The sequence below is a fragment of the Buceros rhinoceros genome, unplaced genomic scaffold, assembly GCF_000710305.1.
Source record: "Buceros rhinoceros silvestris isolate BGI_N320 unplaced genomic scaffold, ASM71030v1 scaffold10115, whole genome shotgun sequence".
In the NCBI taxonomy this organism is placed as follows: domain Eukaryota; kingdom Metazoa; phylum Chordata; class Aves; order Bucerotiformes; family Bucerotidae; genus Buceros; species Buceros rhinoceros.
This window is the reverse complement of record NW_010414573.1, coordinates 4,303-13,355: the sequence shown is the minus strand read 5'-3', so window position 1 is coordinate 13,355 and position 9,053 is coordinate 4,303. Positions and strand designations below refer to the sequence as shown.

Sequence of the window (9,053 nt, the reverse complement as noted above, 5' to 3'; positions counted from 1 at the left end):
AATGCCTGATAAACGCCTGCTCAGGAAATTAATCTCAAGCGCTGAGCACAACCCTTTCCTTGCTTTCAAAAACCTAAGACAAGGAAGGATTCATGGGAAAAGGGTGTGGGTGCAACAAGATGGGTTTAAGATTTTAGTACACAAATGTGTAATTAACCATTGGCCTCACTCCTTCAAGAGAAGAGAGATGTGGCAGCTTTGCAGCAGCATTCTGCTCAATACAGGACAGGCCTAATTTCTGCTGTCTGTTTTACTCATTGTTGATAATCTAAGGGTTATAAACATGATGCTCTGCACTTCTGTAAGGTTACAGTTTCTTGTTTATATGTCAACATTTGTCAGGCTTCAGCTGAGTACTGAAATTACTCTGTAAATTGCACTCTACTGTTGGTAAAGGCAGAAAATTAGAAGGAAGAAGGGAGAGAGGATTATGAACAAGGGTATACACAGGACAAGCAAGGCTGAGCACTGCTACACCACTCAAAATCGGTTGCAGTGTGTCCTCAGGAAGACCCAGATGTCTTTATTTGCATCCATGCTGGTAGGTGCTCTATAGGTACCACAAAAAGTGCTAGGCTGCCTTTTCATTTTCACAGGCAAAGAGGAAAGAAAACACAATATGCAAATGCAGCAGATATCTAGGAATTGGTGCAATGGAAGAGATGGAATGGCTACATAGGCATACACTACCATCAGCTTTATCCAAAGCCTAATGAATCCACCGTCCCTAATGAAATAGCCTGTTTCCGCTGATCTCAGCAGGATCTCTAACACAGTTTGAGGTCTGGATTGACTCCACCTAATTTTGAACTGAGAACTGGAGCACGTCCATTAAACGTCTAGTTGCTGTGCTCCTGTGCAATCAGTAGGCAGCCCTGTGAGCTATTTAGAGCCTAGACAACGCCAGGCAGCAGCTTAGTTCACCCCTGCCTGAGAGCACCTGTGGTGCTGAAGTTGCCTTAGATTGGATGAAAGTGGGCTTGGTGCCCAAGGAGACAGATGTGGTTCAGTTAAATACTATCTTAAGAAATCTGTAAACAAAATATCATTCCTATCCAAGAAGTACTTGCCCACTCTGATAATTTCCGTAATCTCAGTAGACTGTGCCTCTACCAACACATCCATAGGTGGCCAGAGCTTGCCAGAGCCTCTTGTCCTTGTTTGCTGGTGTTGCACAGTCTGGCCCAGAGCAGCAGTGCTGACTCCCTTTCCTTTTGCATTTATCTCAGTCAGATTGTGTCACCTGGGTATTCAGCTCAAGCTAACAATACCAGAAATGGCTAAATCAGATTTCTGCAATGAGATGGGTCTTCCCTTACGATTGATCTTACTGTAAAATGGAGTCAGTCATTTTTGTTGAGCTTGAGAGGACAGAAAGCACTGCTTGGGTTTGCTTTTTGCTGTTGTTTACAAATATTTAAGATGATTTGGGGAAGTAGTCTATCACTTTACCTCTCCGGCTCCATAGCAACATGTTCAGACAAGCGATAGTGTTAGAACAGAAACTGTGGTGAATCTTGAACCCTACACAGGTAAGGTAACGTATGCTGTATGTTGATAGTTTCAGATCCTTTTCAAATAATAATTAAAAAATGGTAACTTATTGCATGTAGTTGTACAGCATTTGCCAACAGAGGAAGCACAGTATGGATGAGTTGGGGTTTTTCTCAATTGGTCTCAGGTTTTGCTGTCTTGGGGCCCATTCGATTTCATAAGCACTTTCCAAGTCCTGTGCTGTATGTGAACAGGTCTTCAAGGCTTGCCTCAGGGCAGCATTCATGAGGATTTTCAAGCAGTAGAAGGGAGATGCTTTCTGCCTTGGGCAGCTGAGCTCATTGCTTGCTACAGTCTTCATGACTGCATCCCTTCTGATTTCCCTGGCGACATAAGCCTTGTACTTGCATTCATCTTTTCTCTGGGAGGAATCTCTGCAAACAGTTCAGATTACTTTTTTTCTCATTTTCTATGCTCTTGCATTTTAATGCCAGGTACAATACTGCTCTGAGACGCAAGGAGAGCCATTCAAAAACATTTTGTCCTTACAAAATGAGCACTGCTCTTGCTGAATCTAATGATACAGAGAGCCTATGAAGTTCTGCAGTGGTTAAGAGGCAACCCAAAAGGCTGAGGAAGGGAATGGTATCCCTGCAGTGGCATAGACGATCTCTTAATCACATCAGCAAGATAAACTGTTGAGACTGAGGTGTGGGATTTCATGGTGTTTTTTGCTAATTCTGTTTGTCTTGAAATAATTTTTTCTTGCTTTAATCAGCTAATGCATTTATTCATTTTATATGCTATCTTTTCAAAGTCTTTTAAAGAAATAACTATTTACAGCTGCACCAGAGAAGTATATTATGTGAATGTGTTTGTTAAATCAGTGGTGGTATGGCCAGAATTGCAAGCACTTCATTTTCAGCCAACAGGTCAATGTAAAAGTGCTAGCCCCAGAAGGACTGGGCAGTGTCTCGGAATTTTCTGTGTAACCCTTAGTGTAAGCTTCGGTAGAAGGCAAGTGATATCCCAGATAGAAAGTTTATTCCTAATTTCGATTATGAACTGTGTCCCATAACAGTGAGGGATACTATAAATATATATATATACATCAGTAGACCTCACCAGACTGCCCTCTTTCTAAGCACTGTGTCAGAGTAGGGGCCAGTTGGCTGTACTGATGAAGTAAGTGGAAAGGACTATTCCAATATGTCTTCCAGCTAAGCGTGACAGTAGGTGGGAGGCAGATCTGCTGGTGCTTGCAGAATGGAAAGTCTAGGAAAGTATGATAGTAATGAGAAAGAGAGGAAAGAGCTAGATGTTACAGAAAGGTTGAAATTTGCCATCTTCTGAGAGCAAAGTGAGAGGTACAGAAACTGAATTAATTTATAACTGCACTAGAGAGTTGTGTCCAGCCTTCAAACTTAGGATGCAGTTCTGTGAATGAACAAATTAGCATTGTGCTAAACTTCAGGTGCATCAACCAGTGAGTTCATAGCAAAAAACCAAGTAGAAAGAGAGTTTGTAGTGAGTGTAGATCAGGGACTGGTCAACAGCCAAGAAACTTATTAAGAAGAGTAGATTTCCTAGCTGTACCTCGAGCACTGAGGAGGAAGATCATGTGAGAGTTTGTGTAATCAGTTTGCTTTGCAATCTTGCATTGAAGAAAATAACTTCCATCTGTCACATACTTATCCTGATAAGGGAGATGAGGGGTAAATTAAAGAGAAACCCCAGAGAGAAATAACTTCTTAGGCTAACAATAAAGAGGAAGGTTTGACAAAATAAACTAAAACTGAAGGTACATAACTGTGGCTGAGGAACTAAGGAAAGCTCAAAACCATTCCTTCCCATTTGAGAGCAGCAGGGAGAGAGCAGATATTCAGTGAGGTTGATGAGGAGCCTTCCAAGCAGAGTGTGAGAGCGCAGAATAAATTTGGTACAAGGTATGGAAGGGAGAGTGAGGAGGAGGTTACGTATGTAGATAGCCCCAGAAGGAGAAATACAGAAGAGTTATTATTATTCTCTGTCAAAATGAAAGCCTAAAGAGAAAAGTTTTCCAAGTCAATTATAACCTTTCATAACTCATGTTATACACACCTGCTGCTTTCTGGAGCCTCAGACAATGGAAGAGAGGTTTCATGCTTGTTTCCCATGTAGATAGTAGTCCATGTTCCTGGTTTCTTTTAAGGAACATAACGTAATACTGTGCCTTATGCTTTATCACAAGGACAATGCATTCTGCTTGAGTTTCACTTTTGGACTGCTCAGTTGAAACTGAAGTCATAGGAAAAAATGTATATTGGTGTGCCAGCAGAAATTAAAATATGAATAATGTAGTTGGTATCTACTGTGGTTTGAATTATGAGTTTGGGCTGAAGTCAACCATTGTTTCAGCATAATTCAGCACAAGTCAGTTATACTGGCCTAGGCTGTACCAGCATACATATGAGTAGAACTTGCTTCTTGAATCTTCTTGAAGTATCTGCACAGAAGGGTATTTTTTGCCTCTCTGTATTAAGTGAAAATGATTTGCATGCCTGATATAAGATTGTTGTATATTGTATTGTGAATCCTATTTCTAATAATTGTCATGAACAAGTGGAAAGTAAGCTGCAGTAAATGAAGCCAACATGGGAGAAATCTAAGCAGTGTGTATTTCTAATCTGCAAAATGCTGTCGAAGTGAATGCTTTATAACCTCCGTATTCTATTGTCAGATTTGCTTTACTTAATTTTTGTTCATTTAATCTATTCTTTTCAGATCAGAACATCTGTCCTTTGGTCCACTCCTAATGTCTCCTTTGTAATCCCTTTATGGGTTATAATACTAGCAATACTTCTTGGACTACTGGTACTAGCTATGTTGACCCTCGCTTTATGGAAGGTATGTTGCATTACTACTGTTACTGTTGCCTTAAAAAAAACGTGAAAGATACTGGAAGATATTAACAGAGGGTAGAATTTTGTGACCGTTAACAGTTCGGGGCAAAATAACAATACACATGTCTTTTTTGTTTAGGCATTTCTGACATGCCAGTGTCACTGACCTTTGTGCGGGGAACTTATATCCAAAGTCCTCCTTTCTTGTTAAAGTGGTTATAAATGGGCATACAGAGTTTGGCTCGGTTTCCCAAGACCTATGATCCTCCTTTTCAGGATGTTTAGGTTCAAAAAGACCTGACTCCAACTTTGTTTTCTCTGAATACTTCAAGAATTTCCGGTTTTTGTCAGCATGTAACAACACTCCCAGCTTTGAGAATTAAGATTTAGGAGATTTCCTTTTCAATTAGTATGTTCACATCTTCTGTTTCAAAGTTTTCTAGTTCTGTGTGGCTTGTTACTCTCCCTTTACAAGTTTGAAGACAAGTTACTGAAAACTGCTGTATTAGCAGGAGCCAACACAGCTTTCCACCATCTTCTCAGTTGCCATAATTAAAAAAAAAAAAAAAAAAATCTCTTAAGTTAGGATATGTCTTATCTGCCTTTAGCTGCCTAAAGGTTATGGGTTAGGTGTCCAGCCTATGCTTGCTTTCCAGATTTGCCTAGTCCATTAACAACAGCAGAAAGCTATGTCTAAAACATGGGAGGATGAGAGGAATCGCGGTACTCTCTTTTGAAGCCTGCATAACTTTCAACCTTTTGACCAAAAGGGTAAATTTTAGGCAGTTGAAGTTAGGTGAGAGGAATTTCATCTTTAGTGATCTTTAGTCTAGGTCACGACACTGTCCTGTGCACATTTCCCAACACATACTCTGCCTCTGTTATTACTGCTATTTGTCAATCTAAGTATCTTTTCTGAATGAGTGTCTTGCTGAACTCAAATTGGCAGTTTTCTCATTAGAGTGAGTCAGCATCAGCATTCAGACCAACTTTACATCTCCTGCAAAGACATCTTTGATATAATTTTGCTTTTTAAAGCTATACTTTGAAACTCAATGCCTCACACCTAAAGCTTTCATTTTTTTATAGGGAGCAATCTGAATAGAAATATAAAAAGCTTCCCAAGAGCTTCTGTGCTTCACAAGCTTCTATGGCTATCAGCCTGCCATAGATAGTATCTGACCTTTCAAGGGGACTGAACAAAGTTATCAAATGGCAGCTGTGGCTTCCTGTGGTTGTCTTACCATTGATGCCTTTGTTTCTGTTGTTACCTGCAGTGTGGCTTCTTTGACAGAGCTAGACCTCCTCAAGATGACATGGCTGATAGGGAACAGCTGACAAATAACAAGACTACTGATGCGTAGAGGAAGAGAGTGACCATTCAAATCAGAATCCTGCCTGAGACGATGAGGATTAACTGAAGGATTCCTTCCACCAGTCTTCCTTTGTATCTGCAAGTGACATTGTGTCATAATCTGATCTATGCAATGTTCTGAGAACATGCCACGTGATGGTTGTCCTTGCCAAAGAAAGCAGCTTTATTACTTACGAACATACTCACGACTGAACAGAATGTTTGTCCCATACACCAGTCAGTCTACGTTTCAGCAGATGCTCTTGAACACGTGTGGTATACTGAGATGCTTCCAGAACAAGCCAAATTCTCCCAAGGAGAGAATGCCTGCAATGCTGTATTGTCTAGAAGATGGACCAGGACAAAATTTCTGAATGCTACTGTATCATGCAGAATACCTTTGACACCTCCCTAAGAATAAGAACTTAGAATAAGAATTATGGCTCAGGGAGACAAGCAATATATCAGTACTGTGAAAGTACTTCTGAAAAACAAAGGTAGTCTATAAAGAACTTTATAGATGGGGCACAGTTATTTATTTTTCCAGCTTTTCAGGATAAGTATTTGATATAATCATCAACTTAGATTTTGAGAGAAGAAAGTAAGAAAATAGGAATCGTGTACTTACCTTGCATGTAAGTATAAAAGTAATCCCATTGTACACAAAAAATATGTCTTTCTTGGCCACAAGTTGTTTTGCAAAGCAGAAGATTTATGCAGCATCGTACAAGATGAGAGCTATGATAAACAAGTACATGTTGTATCTCCAACCCAGAGCTGGCAGTACACACCCAGATAACTAAATCCATGCACAGTACAGAGCAGGGGATGAGTTACCCTTGCATTGCTGGTGACACCTGTACAGCTGACACAGCATACAGTGGAACACAGCTTTGCGGAACACTGATTTAAATTACCACAGCTACACTGGTGATATTGAGAAGGCTTGGGGGTCTGGGCCTAGAGTAAATTTTCTTTGCCTTCGCCCCATTACTTTGTTGAAAGAGCCTCTTAAAATGCCATTGATTATCCTGTTTAGTTTGTGTCATAGACCCTAAGACTATTCACCTACAGAAATCTTTGCCTTTTTTTTCAATTTTATTTTATTTTACAGTCTACAAGCTGGCAGCATATTTAAAGTGTTGATTTCAGATAAGTTTAGGGCTGAATATAATTATTTCTTAAGCAAAGTCTTGCAGGGAATGTGGGCAGGACCGGTATTTATGCAGAAAAATAAAGATGCCAGCTTGAACAAAAGGCATAAAGAAGATGTAAGCATGAACAAGAAGAAGGAAAGATACCTTGCGGTAAAGAGTAAAATTACACATTTAGGATTATTTTTGGGGGGGGGGGTCAACAATTCTGAAGAAGAGGGGTTTCATTCTTTCTTTTCTATCAGCAAATGGTCCTTATCTCAGCAGGAGCTCTAAGCTCAGCTCTGTGCAAATTTGTGCCTGAAAGCTTGAGTCTTCCAGTGCTGCCTGTGATTGTGAAATTATTGTTGTGTATTGTATTGTATTGTATTGCTGAAATTATTATTGTGCAAACTTCAGGAGGAATTGTTCATTTTCTGAAACATACACCACACTTTCCTGAGCTCTTTTTCTTTCTATCTCAGCTTCTTAGTTGGCAGATGGCCTCATCCATTCTGCCACTTTTTGGCTCCTTTTAAATAATTGCCCTTCAGCTTCCTAAGACTTTGGGGTAGGACTAGCCGTGAGACACGGTCTCTTTTGTCAGTCTGACAGCAGATTTTACAGTTTTATCATTTCTTGCACGCAGACTGACCTGTGAAATCCAAGCAGGAGCTAGGAAAGCTGAGAAGTTGTGTTCCGTCTTTGTATCTAAGACAAATTTGCAAGACCTTTATGGAGACTTTAGCTTTGCAAAAGACCTTTATGGAGACGGTAGCTTATCAGATGCAGTGTGCCCATGAGACTTAAAATGAGAGGAGGAGACACATGCCTCAGAAAATCGAGGTGTTTTCTGAGGATGGGGAGGTCTAACCATTCCTGATCCCCCAGAAAACCATTAACAGACTCCTTCCCTCAAATGGATTTGAGCTGGCCTCTTGTAGCTAGAGAGATCAGCTGATAAAATCACCACAAAGCAAGCCTGTCCCATATTTGTGCACCTCTGTATCCCATAACATTCCAGGCAAAATCAACCACCATGAAAAAGACAATGCGTTTCTAGCTTTTGTAAATAATGAATTGTTGTGTGTAGCAGCTTCTGAAATAAGATCAGCTAGCTCATTACAGTCACATCGTCTGCACAACTCTTACTCTGATGAAATAGCACCACAAGTTGATACTGAACACAGGACTTTTGTATGTGCAATACTTTATATTACTTATATACGTGAAGCCCGTTTACACTGGCATTTGTGGTCATTTTTTAAACTTTTGGATATACTGATTATTGATTACAATAAAGGGAGAAAAAAAGGAAAAAAAAACCACTGAAAGTAAACACAGCTCTGTTCAGTATTTGTTGCAATGTGTTTTCAGTCCTGCATTTCTCTGAGTTTGGGACTAGGTGACCTAGTAAGCTCTTTACATTTATAACATCTATGGTTCACTTTTGAGCAATTACTCTCCATTTTAATGATGGGCAAAACATGTTCGGATACTAAATTTAAACCAAAAAGAATCTCAATGACTGCTGGGCCTGGCTGGAATCCATTGGCTGCAGCTGTGTAATGTCACTGGAAACCAAATTAGAGGCACATGATCTGACAAACAGTTACTTTGAGCAATACTTTGTTTTATATTTCTACATCCTTGCAGATTAAACTTCCCCCGTGGAAATGTCTGGAGCCGTGTGCTGTCAGGGACTGTAGTTTTGGGTCCCAGCGTTTGTGGATAGCTTTGGCTGCAAATTGCAAACAGCTTTGCGAAGAACATTTCTGGATTTCAGTGCTTGCCAAGAGTGTCTCTTCCCTGGGGAGATTGCATCCTGGATGAGGACACTAGCAGGCAGCTGACATAATCTTTCCCCCCAGTATAATGGTAATGTGCTCCACGATAACCTCTGCCACATCTCTCCGTGACTAAACTTTTGTTTCAGTGATGTCAGCCTTGTAATTAGTTACTAAATGCAGCTTTCTGTGAAAGTAACGCAGCCTTATGCTTCCAAATGTATGCGGTGAGCTGCTGATTGCTGAGAATACAGGAGTAATCCAGAGAACAGAAAAAAACAGGAGGTTACTTTATAAATTAAAGCCTTTTAAAACTGTTTATTACTATGACCACCACAGAAGTCTAGTAAGCAGAGAGACATTCATCTTTTATTTCACACGATTCTTGATGAGTTTGAGAAAG

The 9,053-nt window shown here is 40.1% G+C and overlaps 1 protein-coding gene across 1 annotated transcript in view; it reads left to right on the top strand.

Moving 5' to 3' along the window:
• The window catches only part of ITGA8 (integrin, alpha 8), a gene marked incomplete at its 5' end in the record, with an annotated part of 112,583 nt that extends 106,694 nt beyond the window's left edge, over positions 1-5,889 (top strand). Inside the window, 2 exons of the mRNA XM_010137137.1 lie at positions 4,258-4,380; positions 5,654-5,889. Coding sequence (XP_010135439.1) covers positions 4,258-4,380; positions 5,654-5,740 — 210 coding nt within the window. The remainder of the gene's footprint in view (positions 1-4,257; positions 4,381-5,653) is intronic.
• Between the last annotated feature and the right edge of the window lie 3,164 nt (positions 5,890-9,053).